Below are 22,162 nucleotides of genomic sequence, written 5' to 3' on the forward strand. Positions count from 1 at the left end.
TCAGTAATGTTTTTTCCACCAACAGTACTGTATGGATAGTAGCTGTTGGATGAAGGAGCCTTTTGCATTCAGGCCTTTCCATACATGCAGTACATAAATACCCCATTAAACAGCCTAGTTCCTCCATTACAGTGGGCTAGTGGGCGTAAAAATAAAACCATCACAGATTTTTGAACAGTCCCGCCCCTCCACCCCTCCCATCAAATAAAATTGCCTTTCTCTTCCAGACTGATATTCCATTGGTTTAGACCTTTGAATGATCCCTCACTGCAGTATGTCCCGCCCCCAACATCCCGTTTCAAAAGGAAATGCATCAAATCAAGGAAGTAAAGATGCCGTTTCATGGGGTCTTTAAGTCCATTAAACAACCGATTTCCTTCAGGTCCTCCATCACAGTTGCAGTCCATGAGTTGAATTATTGAATTAGATGATAAACATGCAGGACAACCAGTCATGAGCCCACGGAGCCTTCTGTTAGCCCTCTCTCTGAGCTGGTGTCACTGCCAGCAGGATGGCTGTCTTGAGCCATTTCAGCTCCCCAAACTCAAGGGGCTCCAAGACGGTGCCTTGCTGCACGCCAAGCCCCCTGTCCAGGTCCCTCAGAGGGGCGGCAGGCGTCCCACCATGAGCTGAGCATCAACGAGGAATTCTTTTCACCAAGATACTTCAGCCTTCAGTTAGCTTTCTTGTAGCTTTCTTCTTCAACTCCCTCTTCTTTGGTTTTAGCGGAATATTGTATTGTTTTATCGTACTTTGAATATAACCATGGTGTTGTGTGTTTCAGATTTGCCCCTGAGCCTGAACTGCAGTGCATGTTTCAGCCACAATGGGGAGCATTACGCTGTCTATGATGATGCTGTTATATGTGTTATGACTGCATTGTGTTGTGTGTTGCAGGTATGCCTCTTAGCCTGGACTGCAGGGCGTTTTTCGGCTACAGCGGAGAAAACAGAAGGCCCATCATCTACTGGATGAGAGGAGAGAAGTTTGTGGAAGAGCTAGCTGGGCATATTAAAGAAAGTGAAGTCAGGTAACAAAATCGAGCACAAATACACCTACAATATGCATAGATAATATGTAGATCTAGTCATACGTATTGTATATCTAATCATCTTTTGGGGGAGAGGAGAGAAATTTATAGAAGAACTCGCTGGCCATTTAAAAGGAACAAATAGTAAATATAAAATTATATTAAAAATTACTGGTATAAATACACCTATTCTACTCTGACTATAGATCTTTTTACACATAAAACGTATGTGATACTGGCAAGATACTTGCATAAAAAAGAAGTCTACAACTTGAAAATTTTCCGTTGCACAAACTGCTACAAGTCATATTTAGAGAAACTGCAGATCAAAAGAAAACATTTTGAAACATATTACAGGTGTCCTGCAGAAACCTTTTACTGTCATCAACAACTGTAATTGTCTCCCATGCGTAGAAAAAGTTTCATAAGTTTCATTTCATTTTCATTCCATTTCTGCAAGACACTGACAATATCAATTAAACCCTTTTTAAGCATACAGGTTTCTAATTGCTAATTCATTTTGTGAAAAGACTAGCTGTACACTTCACTTTGTCAGTATCTAATTTGCTCTCGTATGACTTATGACTCACTGAGGGTTCTCTGACAGTTTTTTTTTCTTAACCTTTCTCAAAAATGATTAATACTAATAATAAAGTGAAATTGAATTCATTTTCTCTCCTATCGGGACCAATTACAGTGGGCTCTATTGGGAAAAGCTTGCTTGTCTGCGGGGCGTCAAATATCATTAAGAACAACCTGCCATATCACCATGGAAACCAGATCAGAACACACACACACATTCACACACACACACACACACACACACACACACACACACACACAGAGGCAGAGTTGGGAAGGTTACTTTTAAAATGTAATCAATTACAGATTACGCATTGCCTGCTTAAAAGCATAATTAGTGACACAATCTATTGGATTACACCAGTGCAGTAATGTAATCTGATACTTTCCTATGCTTTTAGATTCCAAAATGTATAGAACATGAAGTTAAAGGGACCATTAATCTGCACTTTCAATAACCTTATCATCTTCTATGACCATGAGGAATTATTTCAAGTTGTCATTCACTTTCAGTGACCTGCTTGTCTTTAGGGAATTAAGATAAGCTTCCATATCATCATAGAAATCATCAGAACTGATTAGAGCAGTAAATAGAGGCTGGATGTCGACCGTCATGTTAATGCCCCTTTTCTAATATGGTTTTTCCAATGCGTAAATGTACCACATTGTATCAATACTGGCACCTAATCTTAGGTTTTTCCATCATGTTTTGTTTGGCCCGGATCAGCTACTCTAGATATGTTCTGATAAGGTGCTCAAACATATGTATTATGTATTTATGCTGCGCTCACAACTTCATGCTCCACTGGTTTGACGGACAAAGTCATTCATTCTGATGGAGGATGCTTTGACGGACAGTAATGCATTAGCGCCCCTAGTGGCCATCAGCTCCGTTGGCCAACAGAAAACGAATACTTTGGACTTTTCCAAACTCTGCATTGTTAATGGAGCATCTAAATAGCTGGAAGTGACCATATAAAACCTGCAGTTTCACAACATTCAAAGTGACAGAGTGGCAACATGGTGGCGGCGAAAACCCTGTTTCCTTTTCCTAAGACAGCGTGGTTGTGTCCCGATGGATGAATTTATTCATTTTGAAGAGTCTGCAATTCTTGAAAGCTCAAAATTCTGCATCAAGTATTTCACAGTGGTTGCTTCACCGATTACACCCAGTATGCAATTGGCTTCACTGCTTCTCTGTTTCCATGTTTGTGATGGCCCCCTTTGACAAGTCCCTCCCTCCGTTATGTCCCATCATCCGTTTCAGTTTTGACTGGAATATACAGCAAATTACAGAAGCAAGACACCATCGAAATGCCGTTCCCTTGTGACTTTAACCTCAGCGCTACCTGCCTCACACTAACCTCAAATTAGCCTCTTTTTAAATTGAGCACCAGACTGTTCTCACTTCCCCAAAAAGTCTTCACTCCCTATGTCAGCCACTCAATCTGGTAATAGTAGGTCCTGGTAGGGAATCAGTGTCTTGCTCAAGGACACTTCAGCAGGGCAGATGCTTGGATTTGAACCCTAGTCCTCCAGTTTAAGGATGGTCTTCGTAACTACTAGTCCACCAGCCGCCCTCAAAAGTAATCCGTAAGTCCATATATTAGAAAGCAGACTCTCTATTGTAACAGTGTGACTTTCATGGGCTCTCAAAGTGTTGATTAGCAGAACAGAGCCATGGAGAGACAGGGAGGGAAATGGTGTTTCAGATAAAGGGAGCATGAGTGTGCATGAGTGTGTGTCTTCAAACCCTAAACTAATCATACCCCCTGGTGTTAAATTAACCTTAGTCTGATGAGTTCTCTGTTTTTCAGTCTAGTCTATCCCCTAACCGCCTCTGATCCAATCATATCGCTCTCCCAACCTCTAACAATCACACTACAGCACACAGACACCCTCTGAGATGCTCATTAATCTGTCAAAGCTTAACAGCCCCCCCCCCCCCAACACTGGACCTGACCAGAAAGGGAAGGGTTGTGTGTGTGTGTCTGTATTTTAATAGTATCCATGGCAATCTCAGGGCCTCCATGATAATGCGAATGCCTGTAATTACCGATGTTTGTTCCCCTGCAGATTTGTCTCTATGGGGAAGAACTGTTGCCACTCTCACCTCATTATCTCCACAACACCTAAAGTAGAAAAGTGAAAGAAAGTAGACGGAGGGAGAGAGGGCTACGCCAAGGGCGGATATTTCATTTCACTGTTGGGGGGGACAATAAACAGAAAAATTTCTCAAGAGCAATTCCTGAAGGGGACACCAAAGGTGCCGCCAAAAGTACTGTTGTATTAAATGTATATAGAGGTCCATTATGAAACATTTCCATAAGCACTTCATTCCTTTCTTATGAAGATTTTATCAAATTGCCTTTGATATTACTGGGGTCTTTCTACTTGGCGTTTCGGTGCACTGAAAAATGATCGGATGTCTGTTTTTCTTTTCTCTGCCATTTTAACTGACCTGGCTGGCTGACAAATAGACACACACACACACACACACACACACACACACAGCATGCAGGTTATTTACAGTAGTAGGTGAGATGCAACACCCATTAACTGAACTAAAGCTAATATATGCCTAATTAGATTTTGTTTTCCCGAAAAAGCAGATCTCTAATGTTTTGCTGTCAATGTGTAAAAGTCCAGAACGCTATGAAGCCTGCCAGAAACGTACTTATATTTAACATAATGTTTGTTGTAATTATGTCTTTTTTATTAATTAAGTCTTCATTTATTTCCAAAATTATGAACAAAATAACATAGTGGCAGCCATTTTACATGCAGTAAGAAAAAAATAATATACTTAGAACCTAATTACATAGGGTAAGTTAATCTTAAATATTATATTATAGAAATATTACTGTTACCATCTACAAAAGATAAAGTATTTTGGTATGAAATCCCGCATTTTAATTTAACCAACTATCCTGTATCATAAATACATGTCTGGCATTTGTAACAAACCAAACCGCTTGAAAATCGGTCGAAAATTCAGCGAGTTATGATGATTTTAATTGTGGACAGACCTCCTGCCTCCATACACACACATGCATTAGGAGACGCGGCTCCGTACCAACACGCTGACGCACAAGATTCAACCGCGAGGTAACGGAACAAAATGTAGTCTGGTTACAGTTGTGAATGTGTTTTATTCTATTGAGTGGTAGAAGTAAAGAAAAATGTCTGACACATCCTTTGTTTTAAGTTAACCTCAGCTACTTACTGGAGGTCTGCCACCACTGACACACTTCCAGAGATCCTCCACACACACTCGTACCGAGGGCTAATGTGTGTGTGTGGGGGTTCGGGGAGGCAGGTAGGCAGTGGACCAAACCACTGTGAGGCATATGAGAGAGGGACTCAATCTTTCGAAACTTAAAAACGCATTGTTTTGCGTCTATAATTAGCACAAGTGCTTTCAATGCATATTATTATATTATTTAAAATTCTATAATTATGTTTACAATGATATATTGAGGGGGACAACTCTCTGTTAGTCCCAGGAAGGGGGGGTCCGGACCCCCCTGTCCCCCCCGTGATTTCCGCCCCTGGGCTACGCAGACGAGTAGCTAAGTGTGACTAACGGAAGGATTCAAACTTTCTTCTCGACCCCTCCAGGCTGCTGAGCCTACATGCTGCCTTCAAGGGCCCTTCGTAAGCTCCTACTTCCCAGTTCCAAAGTTGTAAATAAAAGTTGTCACACATTCAGTTGCTTTTGGTCAAGAAATAACAAAATGGAACAGAAGAACCTTTTTTGGTAATTGTTTCATTTTATAAATCAAGTGGCACAAAGCTACTTTTGTGATGCAGCAGCAGAATAAAGAGGAGAAAATAAGGTTGATTCATTCATTGGCCAAGACCATTGTTGTATAATTAGTAATACAGTATAAACATCACATTTCTACAACTCAGAAATCATACTTCATGGCTCATTCATTTGCTCACAAGTCGCAATTACAACATTTCCAACAGCACTTGAAGGCAGCACTGACCTGTATGTCTTGTGACTTAAAGGGCGTGGAATATTTATCGAAGCCTCCAGATTTATTTTCTCACTCTCTGGATTCTAAATGATGTTGCTCAGTATGAGTGGCAGGATTGGGAAGGTAACTCTGAAAATATATTCCATTACAGACTTATCTTCACCTGCTTAAAATTCACACCAGTTGCCTAATCCCACTGCATTCAGAGCCTCACTGTTTTAATGCTACCACAGCTGATATCACTGTGAGTGAAGATTGTTAAATGCTTAAGTCACTTTCTGCTCTAGTCCAATTATCTTTCACTTCCAGTCCTTAAACTGCAGGATTTATTGATACTCCAGTAGAAGAATGATGATGTATACAGTAACTCCACCCTATAAAAAGCAGTCTAGTGTAACGCAGATAGCTGATGTTGTAATTTTAAGTGTAATTCAACTTGCCAACATTCTGAATGTGGTAGCCTGGTTAGTGCCACAGAAGAAGGTTTCAGCCTAGAGTAGTCTAGTCCTACAAAGGAAAATATTCAACCAATTCCTGCCTGTTCAGGTTTTTGAACTAAGCAGGCACTATGCAGGCATTATTTACAAAGAAATAAGCAGAATAAATATAGAGAGCCATGTTCAAGACTAAAACCAAAGACCATGACTTCTTAGTCTTAAGATACAAAGCAACACACATTTTCATGGACAACCCCACAGTAGGGTTAGACTGATAAATCTGACTAATATTGACCAGTTCCTGTTGAACCCTTTGGAATTATTGCATTCATTGGTCCTAAAATGTGGTCTGATCTTCATCTCAGTCATAACAATAGATAATCATAATCTAAATAAACAAATAACACACAGACAATTGTGCTTTTTATGTCTTTATTGAAGACATTGTTTAAGCATTCACAGTCTAGGCTGGAAAAAGTATGTGAACCTCTAGGATAATGACTTCTGTGACAGGGCTTGTTTGAATCAGGTATTCCAATCAATGTGATGACATTCAGATATGGGTTAGAGGTTCCCTGCTCTATCAAAGAATCCAGAGTTTGATTACCAACAGAGTCTGCTCTTCACAGCAGAGATCTGTTGAAGTGAAGCATGCCCCAATCAAAAGAGATTTCACAGGACCTCGGCAGAAGAGTTGTTGAAGGTCATGAGGCTGGAGAAGGGCTACGAAAGCATCTCTAAAGACTTGGGCCCCCATCAGTTGACAGTCAGACAGATAATTGAAACAAATGGGAGAAATTCAGCACCGTTTCTCCTCTCCCTGGGAGTGGGTGTTCTGCAAAAATCACTGCAAGAACTGCATACAAATGTCAAGAACTCTAGGGTAACAACCAAGGATCTGCAGGCATCTCTTGCACTTGCTAATGTCTGTTCTCTTGAGTCCACAATAAGAAAAACATTGAACAGGATTGGTGTTCATGGAAGGCTACCATAGAGGAACCCAGTGCTCTTGAAAAACAAATAAAAAAAAACATGGATGCCCATCTTAAGTTTGCCTAAGACCACCTGGATGTTCCACAACACTGCTGGAGCAAAATTCTGTGGACAGATGAGACAAAAGTTGAACTTTTTAGGCAAAAAAAACCCCACAGTGTTATGTTTGGAGGAAAAAAACACACACTGCATACCAACACCAGAACCTCATCCCAGCTGTGAAGCATGGTGGAGGGAGCATCATGGGTTGTGGCTGCTTTGCAGCTTCAGGGTCCGGACAGATTGTGACCATTTAGGGATCAGTGAATTCCAAATTGGATCGGGAAATTCTACAGGAGAATATCAGGGTAACTGTTTGTCATCTGAAACTTAACAGAGGTTGGGACACGCAGTGTGACAATGACCCTAAGCACAGAAGTAAATCTACAAGACAGGGGCTTAAAGTGATGAAAAATTGCATTTTGGAATGGCCAAATCAGAGTCCTGACCTTAAGTCTATTGAAACGCTGTGGCGTGACCTGAAGCGAGCTGCTCATGCAAGACATCCCAAAAATATCAATGAACTGAAACTGTTCTTGTAAAGAGGAATAGTCCAAAATACCTCTCAAGCACTGTGCAGGTCAGGTCAGCAGCTACAGCAAACGTTTGGTTGAGGTTAGTTCTGTCAAAGAGTTTTTACCAGTTCCTAAATCTAAAGGTTCACATACTTTTTCCAGCCTAGACTGTGAATGCTTAAGCAATGTCTTTAATAAAGACGTGAAAAAGTACAATTGTTTCTGTGTTATTTGTTTTTGGTGATTGTGTTTATCTATTATTATGACTTGGATGAAAATCAGACTATTATGGGAGCAGTTACTGCAGGAATCCAGGTAATTCCCAAGGGTTCACAAACGTTTTTTCACAACTGTAGAAACAGTCTGTACAACCTGCAATGACTTTTTTTCTTTGCACATTTTATTCCTTTAATCAATTGGGTTTTTTTGTAAATTAATTATTTGATTTCAAGTCAGTAATGTATCCCAGAGTTCCCCCTGCCATTGTATAGGTGTGGAGGTGTCACCCTGCCTTAAGAGCTACCAAGTTTTAGTGTCCCGTGATGGTCTAAATGCTGTTTCAGAGGCTTTTCCATCCTGACAAGAATACACATCTGGAGGAAACACTGAATATTTGTAATGTTTTGGTTAAATTGAATGGTCAAATTTAAACATATTGAATATTGGCAGAAAATAGGCCAGGACTTTTAGTTTGAAATTTGTCTTTTATAAATTCATTGTTCACCTTCTAGGTCACAAATTACATTAGTACTACATTATGAAAGCTGACATACAGTAAGGACTGAATGCCCATAGCTGCTAAGAAACCCATGCTCAGGTCTTATACCTATGTTATAAACTGTAGTTCATTTTAGATCTTCTCCCATTTGGTGTGTGTAGAAACAGGATGAGAGATACATTTCACAGCAGAGGAAATCACTAGAAATCATTTTTCACCACTCAGGTGTGATTTAGAGGGGACTGGAGGAGTGTTTGATAGCAGAGGGCAGGCCAAGACAACACAACATGACCTAGTTAGAGTTATAGAATTAATACTGACAGAGAGAGAGAGAGATGGAGGGAGGTAAGAGGAGTGGGAGAGGGGAGTCAGAAAAGGTGTGAGAGAGAGAGAGGGAGAGAGAGAGAGAGAGAGAGAGAGAGAGAGAGAGAGAATCCATGGAGGGAGATATTAGAGGAGTGAGAAAAAGAGTGAGGGAGTGATGTGTTTTTAATTGAGGATTTTAGCAAGTCACTGCTTTTGACAGTGACCTCTAATGCACTGCCCTGGTAGACATCATGGTGACACACACACACACACACACACAGAAACACTCATGCATACACACGACAAGCAAAAAAACACTATGACCTTTCTACTGTACTCCAATGGATATTACAGTGGATTATCGAAGTGGCACACACACATACACACACACACACTAATCCAGGTCATTTGTTATATTTCTTTAGCATGCTTTAACAGCTTTAATCCTATATTTCTGTAATGTTGACAATCAGTGTAATGAAGCTATGAAGGTTATTTGATTTTTGCCTCTCTTTTTTCTCCTCCCGTGTAGCTCAATGGGTAGAGCAAGGCACTAACACTGCCAGGGTTAGAGGTTCAATTCTCTGTATAGTTCAATAGGTAGAGCATGACAGTCAAGGCACTAACACTGTCAGGGTTAGAGGTTCAATTCTCTGTATAGTTCAATAGGTAGAGCATGACAGTCAAGGCACTAACACTGTCAGGGTTAGAGGTTCAATTCCCACTGGGGACACCCATGCTAAAAGCATGTGTGGCACTTTGGATAAAAGCCTCCACTGGTGAATCCTCAACAAAAGTACAAGAAATGCCAGTAGTCCTCCTTCTAGCCCAGTTTGGCCTGAACCATGGCTGAGTCAAACAGCACCACAAATTAAAGTTTTAGAGGTTATTAATACTAATAAAATTGGGAGAAGAATAAGAATGAAACTGTCAATGGTGTGGCTGTTGTCTGGCTCCGGTGCTGAATCTGCACAAGATGTGCTCGTTATTTCCAAATCCTGCTGTTGTTCGGCTAATCAATGGAGAGCCGAACCACACCAGACCAGAATACAGCTAACCTCAGCCAGGCTGCACACCACTAATGGAGACCAAGAATATTTCTCTCCCTCTTCTCCTTCTGTTTCTGTTTGCCTCTCCCTCTTGCACATCTGACCCTCCAACTTGTTCTCTAACTCCATTTTCACAGACCTCCATCTCTTTTTCTCCATCTCCGTTTCTCTTGATCTCTTGTTGTATCCACCTCTTTCTCTTCTTGTTTTCTCTTTATTTCTCTCTCTCTCTCTCTCTCTCTCTCTCTCTCTCTCTCTCTGTTCTAGCCCGACACACGCACACACACACACACACACACCGAGTTTGCTACAAACTGTGAGACAATCATGCACTGACAAGTCAATTTTTAACACCTAGAAACATACAGACATATCTAGTGTGTGTGTGTGTGTGTGTGTGTGAGAGAGAGAGAGAGAGAGAGAGAGAGATTTTCAAACTACTTTATTTACGTTATATTAAAAACCTGTTGTCATTACAGCTACAATGCCCAAAAAGCAATACACAACAAGAACATTCATAGGGAACAATTATAAAAATAGAATTTCAGATATTAAATATGTCTTTAAAACACAATTCACCGTCAATTACATTGCAAATTACATTCCCATGGCACCATTCTCGAGTAAAAGTCTCCAAATTGTCTATAGCTTTATAAAATCTGAAATCTAGCCATACTCTAGCCTTTGCATTACAGCACCACACTGATATTGCATCCTGGCCTGGTTTATCTTCCACTTTGTTTTTTCTGCTAATATAGACTGAGAGTTTAGCTTCTCCCACCAGAAAATTATGTAGTTGCCGTTTTGTTTTATTATTTTTACTATATCCTGCTCCAAAAATGAAATTAGTAACAGAAAAATTTTCATCAAAATCTCTAAAAACATCAGTGAGTGGCTTAAATAAACCTGAAAGTCTGTTACACTCTAAAAAAACATGAAAAACTGTTTCAGTTAACCCACAGAAAGGACATTTGTTTACCACCACTGGATTAAGAATGGAAATAAAAGCGTTCACTGCTATAGCACCATGTAAGATCCTCCACTGAAGATCTGCTGTTTGCTTTTTTAAAGGAGGCTTGTATAAAACTCTCCACACAGGTTTAGTTGCACTGTCTGTGCACAGTCTGCTCCTCCACACAGTATCCACTCTGTTACTCAACCATTTCTTATTAATTATCTTTAACTTTAACTTTCTGTTCACTCTGTACAGTGTTAGACTTTCAGAGTCCTTGATGGTAAGCAATGGACCAGACATCTCGCCCAGTACAGGGCTCAGTTTAACGTCTGGAAACGCATCCTGTTGGTTTGGTGTTGTAGCTCCACTGCTGGAATCTCTAAGCATCCTCAGTTCTTTAACAGTCAGCCTCTGTCTCCAGAGATCCAGCATCCTCTTTACACAGCGGTGTGACCTCAGGCCCAATAAAGAGCATACAGCCTGAGCATCATTTAACTCCGGTCCTGCTGCGTCCACCAGTTTTCCGAGGCGCACTGTTCCTGTTCCACGCAGCACTGCAGTTAGCCCAGGGGTCGCACTGTCACTTATGTCCATTCTTGCACCGTGAACGAGAGGCTCCTCTAGCAACCAGTACAAAGAATTAGTAGGAGCAGTCTTTATACATTTGAAAAGTGTCCATGATTTAAAAATTCCCTGATAAAAAAGAGGTAGTGCATTTAGTCTTCATCGGGTCTGTTAGAAACAAAGATGCATCAAGCTCTTCTAAAAATAAAAGTAGCTACTGTACTACTACTAAATCTTTTGGTCCTGTCAAGAGAGAGAGAGACAGAGACAGCTGAAACACAGGTCTCATTGTGTTGCTTTACATAGATCTCTCTGACGCATTCAGATTCAGAATCCACCAAGATCCATTTTTACCTGGCTGACCTGTTCCTCCTATCATTCCCATTGCAGAGTAACCTGGACATTGACACTCTGCATATTTATTGTGTAGCCTTCTCTATGGATCTATGGATAGATGGTGGCACATGACTATGATATTTGACCTTGCAATACATGCTGTCTTATCTGAAATACCATTGAAAAGGATTTGTATCAGCAGGGCAATTTAAACTGCATAGGACTTCCATACCAGACATGGAGTCAATTTGCTTTCAATTCAGTCAGTTCATCATGCAAATTGAAACTGTAATCCATTTGCTAAGGTACTTTTTTTTAATTAATTGGATATAGCAGGCTATTCATCCTAAAAGTTACTCTGTCCTTAAATTTTAGAAGAACAGACTCATTTGAAAGCCATTCTTTACTCCAAGGGCTTATATTACGCAACATTAACATCACCTGTTGCTTTTATATGCTGTAAATTAGTCAAATGTCCATACTTGGAATAAAGTCTGTCACTTGTAATGATCAGTTGCGTTAGATTTTAAACCCTCTCTTTGCTTTATTGTTATTTATGTCCTGGCCACTGCCACATCCCGTTCCTTGCTGCTGCAAAACCTAATTTCCTCACAGTAGTCATCATTTTTTTCATCTAAAAATCATCTAAAAATTCATCTATGAAAACAGGGAACGTTTTTTTTTTATGTTTGTTCAGATTTGTCCTGGTTCAAGGTGAGAAAAAAATGGTGGATCACACTCATTTCCTCAGGTCTTGTCCCATTATAAAGTATTTTTTGGTCTGATGGTCAAGCTGCCATTCCATAGGATTAGACACTGAGTTCACTTCACAAGAGCCTTATTTTTTTTCTCACCTTAGAAAACATTGATACTACTTGTGTACTTGTGATGTACAACTATCATACAGTTTAATTACTATACATTGTAACATATGACATTCAACTTAAGACAAGAGAAATAAGACAAAGAAAAAAGAGAGGGTGACATTGACAACTCATGTTTTAAAGCTGCAACAAATCTAAATGTGAAGCATAACACTGAATATGAGTGGAAGTATATCTTACATAAATGGCACTCAGGATAACTGAATGACCATATCTTCATTATGTACTAAAATGAGAAAAAACGATAAAAAAAAATAGCAAATCATTTAAAAAAAAATCCAAAAATATAAATGCAATACAACTAAATAAATATGAATAAAATGTAAAAAATGAAAATATAAATAAATAAAATAAATCAATAAATTAAAAAATTGTTTGAAGTAAGCTTATTGGCTACAACTAGTGCAGCTGCATTAAGAGGTATGGGAGTCATTTCTCAGCCTCTCTAATGCTACCAGACCATCTGTGCCGACCGCCAGTCCCGACTCCAAATCTGCTGCGTCAGCACAGTCAGCCCCATCTCTGATAACAGTGGTTATGGCCGAATCTGACCTCAAATCAGGCTTAAAGTTGCACGGCGCGACCCAGACATAAGTTCAGTCTCCTCCTCTCTCCTCCTCCTCCCAGGGTTTTAAAGGAGCGTGACCTCAGCATAAGGAGAGAGGCTTTTCCAGCTGTCACCAATGTTCCCAATACATGCTAACTCTCCTCTCCTCTCCTCTCCTCTCCTCTCCTCTCCTCCTCGCCTCTCCTCTCCTCTCATTGCCTCTCCTCATCTCTCCTCTCCTTTCTTTTCCTCTGCCCTTCTATTCCCTTTTCCTCTCCTCCTTTCTTCTCCTTTTCGCTCCTCATCTCTCCCCCCGCCTCTTCTCCTCTCCTCATGCCTTCTCCACTCCTCTCCTCGTCATTCTTTTCCCCTCCTCTCCTCTTATCCTCCTCCTCGTAGGGCTTTCAGAGGAGTCATTTCAAAAAGGAAAAAAGGAGGAACTCCAGCTGTCTAATGTTTCATACATATGTTTACTTCTCTCCCTGCTCCCTCACTCTCTCCTCTCCTCTCCTCTCCTCTCCTCTCCTCTCCTCTCCTCTCCTCTCCTCTCCTTTCCTTTCCTCCTCCTCCTCCTCACAGGGTGTTTCTAAAGGAGTCATTTCGGAGACTAGGAACTCCAGCTGTCTCTAATGTTTCGTACACATGTTTACTTCTCTCTCAGCTCTCTCTCTCTCTCTCTCTCTCTCCTCTTCTCCTCTGCTCTCCGCCCGTCCTCCTCCTCTTCCTTAAAGGGTTTTATTAAAAGAAGTCAAACTTGGGGAGAAAAAGATGGTCCAGCCGTCTGTGACAACTATCTGTGTCTGTCTGTGTGTTTGTCCAGGATTATGAAGGAGTATTTAGGGGAGAAGGAGGTGCAGCTGTCCTTAACGTTTGACGCCGTGGAGGAGGCGGACCTGGCCAACTACACCTGTTACGTGGAGAACCACATAGGGAGGCGCAGCGGGAGCGCCATACTGCAGAAGAGAGGTAGATTACTCTCTCGGTCTCTTTCTCCCGTATCCTCTTTCATTAGCTATATAGAAGCAAAGACGTTGCTCAAGTGGAAAGAAAATCAGCTGTCAGAGCATCTTGTAACTACTGTTGCTTTTCTTAAAGCATTAAATTTGAGTTAGCGATGTGGTGAAATGAGATGCGATCATAAAAAACCTGCAGGTAAATTGCTTGTGAGGAAGTTTACCTCAAAATATTAGCATTGGATTCAAAACCTTGTGTTTCTGTCTTTCAGTATATCTGACTGTCTGTCTATCCACAACTACTAATACTACTGCTACTAATAACAACAATTATAATCATCATCATCATAAACTTTGACTATATAGCACCTATATCAGTTTACAAAGTGCTTTACAAAAAGGCATAAAAACAAGGAAAAGAATAGGGGGCCTAGAATCGAGCCCTGTGGAACCCCATAGGTGATTTCTGCTAAGAAAGAAGGTTCTTTTGGAAAGATAGGCTCTGAGTCATTGTAGTGTTGAGTCTGACATACCCAGCCAGTGCTTGAGGCAGTCAATTATTATTATCTAGTTGGCTATTTACCTTTCTGAGCCCCACTTTTTCTTGTCATGTTAAACCTGGAACAAAAACATCACCTGCGCACTCCGAAGAATTGCACTGCTGTTAATAAGTTATTTGCTAACCTCCTGCAGCTATCAATGACCTTCTGCCTACATCCACCAACCTAAGATCTGTCCATTGCCTAGGCAGAAATTGAATTCAAATTAATTTGCCTTACTTAATAGCTCCCAAAACCTCCAAATACCCAAGGCATCTAATACAGATATTTTTTTCATCAGTATGTGCTGCAGGGTTTTCCCTTTTTTAAAACAGAGCAGCCTGAGAATCTAAGAAGTCAACCACCTATGTCAGGGGAGTTAGGGGACCAGTGGCTTCCCAAATGTGAAACCATTTTAAAAGAACCATGAATGAACTGAAGCACTTTTTCAAACAATTATTTACTTTTATGCATTCATTCTTGAGTAAATTCAATAAAAATGTATGAAATGAGTCCTCAACGCAGTTCACAGTTATGTGTTGTTTAAGTTGTCACAATATGTCATGTACAGGGAGTGTCATGTTGTGCAATCTACAGCTCTACACAGTAGTGTCCTGACTAAATATAAAATAATTTCTGCCTTAGTTACCTGAGGTATTTTCCATTCCTACTGTTATTTTCTGTTAAAAGAGGAATACCCCTCTAGCCACCATGGCTGAACAGACAAAGAAAAGAGCGCCACCTACAGAAACTCAAACTGCATCAACAGAAAATCCAAGGAGAAAGACGCCACAGCACTGGACACACTGTTTGATTGACAGGTGATCTCTGGGAAGAGCAGAGCAGAAACACCACAGCAACAAAGATGGAGACTAAATGAAAAACCAGGATCTTATATTTATCACTTTAAATATTTACCTCAAAAATGTGTAAGGGTGTAGATCCCTTTGTAAAACACTTGCAGTCCTGCGGTGTCTTGTTTTCCATCTGACAAGCAGAGAGAACAGGCTCGTGTGAGTCAGAGGCCACGACCCAGAGAAAGGGAGAGAGACATAGAGAGAGAGAGAGAGAGAGAGAGAGAGAGAGAGAGAGAGAAACAGGTGAAACAGAGCAGGAGAATGAGATGAATTGTCTCAGGGTAATGTTAGCTCAAGTCTCGGTGGGAAAGAGGGCCACATGAATGCCTAGTATATAAAATGTAAGTAATGTAGGAAGCCAGGGATGGAGAGAGTGGAGGGTAAAGAGAGAGATAAACAGGTACAGAGGGATGAGGAGAGGGAGCGAGGCAGGGAGAGAGAGAGAGAGAGAGAGAAGAAGAGAGAAAAAATAGATGCAGACAGAGCGATAAAGATTGAGATAAGTACGAGAGAACTGGGAGAGATGAAGCGAAGATGCAGGGGAAAAGAGAAAAAAAGAGAGAATCGAGACAGAGAGAAAGAGAGACAGAAAAAGATTAAAAAAACAAAAAAGGTCTCTCTCTCTCAGACTCCTGCTGAATGCCTTGGGTGTCAAATCTATCTTACTATACTTAACTAGCACCCTAGGGACTCACACACACACACACACACACATACATACACACACACACACACACTCTCCAGAGGGGGTCAGGATGACAATTGGAGGGTCGTCATTACTTAACACTGTAATTACCTGGATGAATACAGGAACTCTGTGTGTGTATGCGTGTGTGTGCATGTGCGCATGCATGTGCATATGTGTGTGTGTGTGTGTGTGTGTGTGTGTGTATATGTGTGTGTGTGTGAGTGAGAGAGAGAAAGAGAGAGAAAGAGAGATTTATACTGATTAAATAGAAGAAATGACCTGGATTAGAATGTGTGCGTGTGTGTGTGTGTGTGTGTGTGTGTCTGGTCTTAGTGCACACACACACACACACACACACACACTCCTCTCATGGGACCCATTATGTGTAATGTGATTGTTTTAAAGCACGATAGTACATTTCAGATGATACATTTCACCACACACACACAAAGGCACAACCAAAAATACAGACACACACACACACACACACATACAGACAGTGGAATACTTCAATGGCTTTAATTGTAAGCAGGTAATGTTGAAAGTATCCTTGTCAACGCAGCCCACAGCAATAGAGAGCTTTCTGTGTGTGTCATTTCCGTCTCTACCGCCTCAAATGAGATCACCCAAAAATGTAGCGAAATGTGTGTGGGACTGCTTTTAAATTATGGAAATAGAGCACACTCCATGTATGTGTTGGTGTGTACATGTGTGTGTGTGTGTGTGTAGCGGTGCGTATGTGTTTATGCGTGCTTTTGCGTCTCACAGCCCTTTCCTCTTGATTCTAAATGAGGTGGGCTGCTTTGACTCATCACTGGATTCTGAAACACACTCATGTCCTCCCTCACCTCTCTCTCTCTCTGCTTCTCTCTCTTTCCCTCTTTCGCCCTCCTTTCCTCTTTCTCTCGTTCTCTGTTTCTCCATCTCTCTCTCTCTCTGTCTCTCTCCTCCCCTCTGTAAACTGAATGTACAAAATATTAGGATCATCTCCCTGATATTGAGTTGCAGCCCCTTTTGCACAATCCACATCTCAAACGTCTCAAAGCTTAAAACTCGTCCTCTAACTCGTCTGCTTCTCTTTATCTCCATCTCCTCCTTTGTGATTGGTAGAGACTTAATAAGGGAAATCAATAAGGGATAATGGCTTTTACCTGGATTCAATTAATCAAGTGTCTATATAGTATTTTGTACTTTCAGTGTACACTCACTAGTTAGAATGGTTCCTGTATTTTTAACCTTCAACGACTTGAAGAACATAATTCCAAAGTGCTTCATGTGCATTTCTGCAAATCTTTACCTTAGTTCAACATTCACTATCTGTAAACTTTTGACATCTCAGTCTGCATGTGTCATCATTGTGTCAGCAAAGGACTTGAATTACATTTTGTTCTTGAAACACTGAGAAGGGTTAAAAAATTAAAATGTATTATTCTACTAGAAATGCCATTGGATTTGTGGAGGGACAACTGAAGTGGAGTAATTAAAACTATAACCACGATTTTCTTGTGTGATTTTGAAAATCTAAGCACTGCTTTGTACAGCAAGTGGAGGGGCATTTTGAAAGCTGAGACATTTCAATTCTAAAATTCAACACAGGAAACAGCAGTTGACTGTGCTTGGCCTTTCTAGTGTTGAAAAACACTTATGTTAATTTTGTACTATCTGTCATTTTGCAAGAGTAATCTCTCATGATGGATCTCCTCGTGGAGCAAAACTCTTCAGGTGTTCCTGTGTGTCTCTGTGACCCTTTGTTTAGCTAAAAGAATGCACCAAGTACCAAGCACCCGTTGGTCTTACCTGTTAAGTGATGAGACATAGACACCAAAATCATCCATGCTAACACTTTAGCAGACACTATGTTGAGTGACAGTAGGCTCCATGCTAACACTTCAGTAGGCTCCATGCTAACACTTTAGCATACACTATGTTGAGTGATAGCAGGCTCCATGCTAACACTTCAGTAGGCTCCATGCTAACACTTCAGTAGGCTCCATGCTAACACTTTAGCATACACTATGTTGAGTGATAGCAGGCTCCATGCTAACACTTCAGTAGGCTCCATGCTAACACTTCAGTAGGCTCCATGCTAACACTTTAGCATACACTATGTTGAGTGATAGCAGGCTCCATGCTAACACTTCAGTAGGCTCCATGCTAACACTTCAGTAGGCTCCATGCTAACACTTTAGCAGACACTATGTTGAGTGATAGTAGGCTCCATGCTAACACTTCAGTAGGCTCCATGCTAACACTTTAGCAGACACTATGTTGAGTGATAGTAGGCTCCATGCTAACACTTTAGCAGACACTATGTTGAGTGATAGTAGGCTCCATGCTAACACTTTAGCAGACACTATGTTGAATGATAGTAGGCTCCATAGGCAGAGCTAATGATCTACCAGGGACACATGGATGATTTTGGTGTTTATGTTCTCATCACTTAACAGGTAATCTGACCAACTGGCCAATCTCCCAAAAACTTTGTGTTTTCCTTCAAGGCCACTAACCAGGCTGACTATCCAGCAGAGTATTGCAGATGCCTTGCCTGAAGCTGTGAAGCTAATAGGGGCACATTAGGCCGCCTGCCTCTCCCTGTCTGTCTGAACGCAATACGACAGCCCAAACAAAGCGCAAGTTATCCTAAGTTAGCACAAGTTACCAACGCTTGATTTCATGCATTGATAGAGGCCTGTGTGTGTGTGTGTGCGTGTGTGTGTGTGTGTGCGTACGTACGAGTGGGTGATTGAATTAGGGTGTGCTCTCACCCTGCAAAGACCCAAGGTAATGGGTTGATGCGTCCATGTTGCACACATGCACACACACACACACCCACACACACACACCTACACACACACACATTCTCTTCTTATTGTAACAGACAGAAGAGAAAGAGCTGCCCTCAGCTACTATAAAGTGAGCCTTACAAGAAAGAAAAATGGAGAAACAGAGAGAAAGAAAGCGAGAGGGAGAGAAAGAGAGAGAGAGACAGAGAGAGAGACAGATGGCATGATGGGAACCAACCTTCAAGGCTAATTCTCTTTCTTTCGTAATCATTAGTGGTATTTTGACAAATCGCTCTGGCAGCACATGTCAAACGCAATTCTAATAACGCCGATGGAATTCAATTGAAATTTGAGAGAGAGAGAGAGAGAGAGCGATAGCCAAGACTGTGGACTTTTGACTTCAACAAGACGGTGTGAACATCCCATTATGTTTGGCCGTGGCGATAGAGACAGCATGACAAAGAGAGAGGGAGAGAGAGAAAGAGAGAGAGAGGTAATCTCAAAATCTCCTCTCTCACTCCCCCCTCCCCCCCTCATTCTTTCTGCCCAAAAAAACCCCAAAAAAAGCGTACTTAAAACTCATCGTTAAAATTCAGCTCCCACTTGCCCCCGCGCCGATGTTGGGAGACGGCGGCGGGCGACTCATTACTAATGGAAAATATCTGAGAGAGATGGATGAAGGGGGGGGGGGGGGGGGGGGGAGAGATGTGATAGAGAGAGGGGGAGAAAGAGAGAGAGAGAAAGAGGGGAAGCGACGAGGGATGGATGGATGGAGGCTGGGACAGACGGAGAGAGAAGCGGAGGTTTCTAAATGTGTCTCATTACTAATGGAAGCAATCCGAGTTCACTTCACTGTAGAGCAAATATTTGGCAATTAGTTAAATTTCACAATTTTTCTTCCCCCGTGGACCGCCATTCACTCTCTCTCTCTCTCTCTCGCTCTCTCTCTCTCTCTCTCTCTCTCTCTGCCCACTCTATCCCTCTCTCCGTCACTGTGCCACCTCTCCCTGTCTCTCTCTGTGTGTCGGTGGAGGCAGTGTAGCAGTGCAGAGTAGAGTTGGAGAGACGTCTACTGGTGAGATGCGGTAACTTCAGACAGACTGTCACCAGTGATGCAGTGGTAAATAAAAAAGACTATGACCTCCATTATAAGGCAAAGCACCTCCAATATGAATCAATTTCAGGTTTATTCCCCAAAAAAGCCTCAGTTTATACTTCTTTTGTCCTTAAAAGACCCCATCTTGTGTAACTTGATGCTACACCCAGAAAGAGTTCCTCAAGGCTTCTTTGGTTAGAGTAGTGGGTCTATAGAGAGCTGGCAACATGCAGGAGGTGAGGCTAAGTTCAACGTCAACACAAAAGAGCACGACATTTTCAGAATATAATATGGCACAGTGAAAATTCATATTAAAATGGCTTTGGAAACTGTTTTTACACAGGTTTTCAGAGCTGGTGCAGGCGTTAAAACCCTTGATTTGTTTAAAATACTGTAAAAACCCTGAAAGATCAGACTAAATAACTCTTCTTCTCTCTTATTCTGTTCTTTTTATACTGCTGATTTGGAGCATTTCATGCATTCTTAAATGGTTCTTTACAGCACCATACATTTCCAATGTGGAACCATTCGAGTATGGTGCTATAGGGAACCTCTCTAAAGTGTTTCTTTATAGCATCAAAAAGGATTCTGCTATTATACAAGCCTAAAGAACCATTTTCTGGTGCTATTTACAGTAGAACCCTTTTTGTTAAGAGCACACTTGTACTAAAATGTATGCAATACATTTATGTCATTAAGATTTATGTCAACTTAAAAAGATCTGACAACTCTTTGTCACAAATAAAAAGTAAACTGAAAGTGAGTATCGTGACTTTCGGTGGGTTTACCCTCCACTACATCCCTGATTGTCACCTGCAGTTACACATTTGCAAGCATTTGGCTCTGTGGGTGCAGGCACCAGGCTGAAGGCCAATATTACACAATTTATGCATGAAAAATGACAAAAGAAGAAATAAATGAATTGATTCAACTGTTTGTTCATTAATCAACAAATGCAGTTCTCCGAGTTCAATATCGCTGCCAATTTATGAGTTCCAGATATCTCTGTAATTGATCCAAATATGACGATGTAAACAACGCAGACTGATATTTCTGCAATGAGGTGTTGCTTGTTGGGCTTGTTAGTCCTAAAAAGTAATATATGGCTCATTACTCATTTCAAAAGCAATGTTATTACATATTACTCCCTGGCAGCAGTAATTCATTACACCCCCCAAACTGCCAACTGCATCCTCTCTTCCCTCCTAAAATCTGGATCAGTCAGTTTCCTCTTCTGTGAACGATCAGGAAAGCAAACAGTGTTGATGTCCAATGTCCAACTTTTCTGCCATTTTTTATCTAAACTAGCTGAGTGTGAGGAGACGACAACTAGTTCTGGCTAAAACGAATCAGAGGATGGATATAGTTTTGGGTTAATTCCATTCAGTCTGATATTTAAAGGGGCGATAACAAAAGTAACTTATTTTTTGATTGTTTTATAAATGCCTAACACTTTCACCCTTCTAACTACTGTACATATGTCTGCTCAGTTGTCTCCCCCTATAGAGTAGATGCTCTTATTACATTCTGGAGCACCTTGCTGCATAAATCTGCATATTAATGAGGAAAAACTGATTTTCTTGAGACTATAACTCCTTAATGCTTTAAGATACGGAGTTCATATTAATACCGCCCATGTGTTATGTGAAGACAAGCATGTCGACATAGAAATATTTCCTAATTAATGCATTCATTATGTTAATTAGTGACCTCATTAGCATAACTGATTATGTTTAATATATCACGGCGATTATGGAGGGACATCAGGCGGCTCAAGTGGTTCTTTTTCTGGCGGAGTATGGGGTTGGGTTCAGAGCTTCCAATAGTCTTGTGATGGTGGTGGGCCAATAAAAAAAATAAAAGTCCATAATGCTTCCATAATGGATGATGGGGTCAGAGAATCTCCCCCTGGATCATCCAGCAGTAGACCGGACCATGAGGTGGGGGTTTGGCTCCCAGGTGCCAACAGAAACCTGCTGACTGCTGGTTTACTGCTGTGATGACACACTGGGATAGAGTCTGACCTCCGGGTCACACACTGGGAAAGATCCGGTTCAACCTCATTGAAGGGTAGAACTGGTTAAAAAAATATAGAAATAAAAAAGGTCTGGTTTCTGGTTTCTGCTGCATTGAACATAGGACAATGATGGGAATATTTAAGCGTCTAAATAAAATAAAACTTCCTGGAATGACAAAGCGTATATATTGTTTTGGCAAACGAAAACACATGAACTATTTACTGTATATTATTCAATATTATTACTAAATTATTAATATCATATATGTTTATGATCTACAGTAACGG

At 41.0% G+C, this 22,162-nt stretch overlaps 1 protein-coding gene across 1 annotated transcript in view; it reads left to right on the forward strand.

Annotated features, from left to right (window-relative positions):
- The window catches only part of il1rapl2 (interleukin 1 receptor accessory protein-like 2), a 364,025-nt gene that overhangs the window by 324,979 nt on the left and 16,884 nt on the right, over positions 1-22,162 (forward strand). Inside the window, exons 10-11 of the mRNA XM_078289249.1 lie at positions 898-1,030; positions 13,762-13,907. Coding sequence (XP_078145375.1) covers positions 898-1,030; positions 13,762-13,907 — 279 coding nt within the window. The remainder of the gene's footprint in view (positions 1-897; positions 1,031-13,761; positions 13,908-22,162) is intronic.

The sequence above is a fragment of the Centroberyx gerrardi genome, chromosome 16 (genome assembly GCF_048128805.1).
Source record: "Centroberyx gerrardi isolate f3 chromosome 16, fCenGer3.hap1.cur.20231027, whole genome shotgun sequence".
Classification (NCBI taxonomy): Eukaryota; Metazoa; Chordata; class Actinopteri; order Beryciformes; family Berycidae; genus Centroberyx; species Centroberyx gerrardi.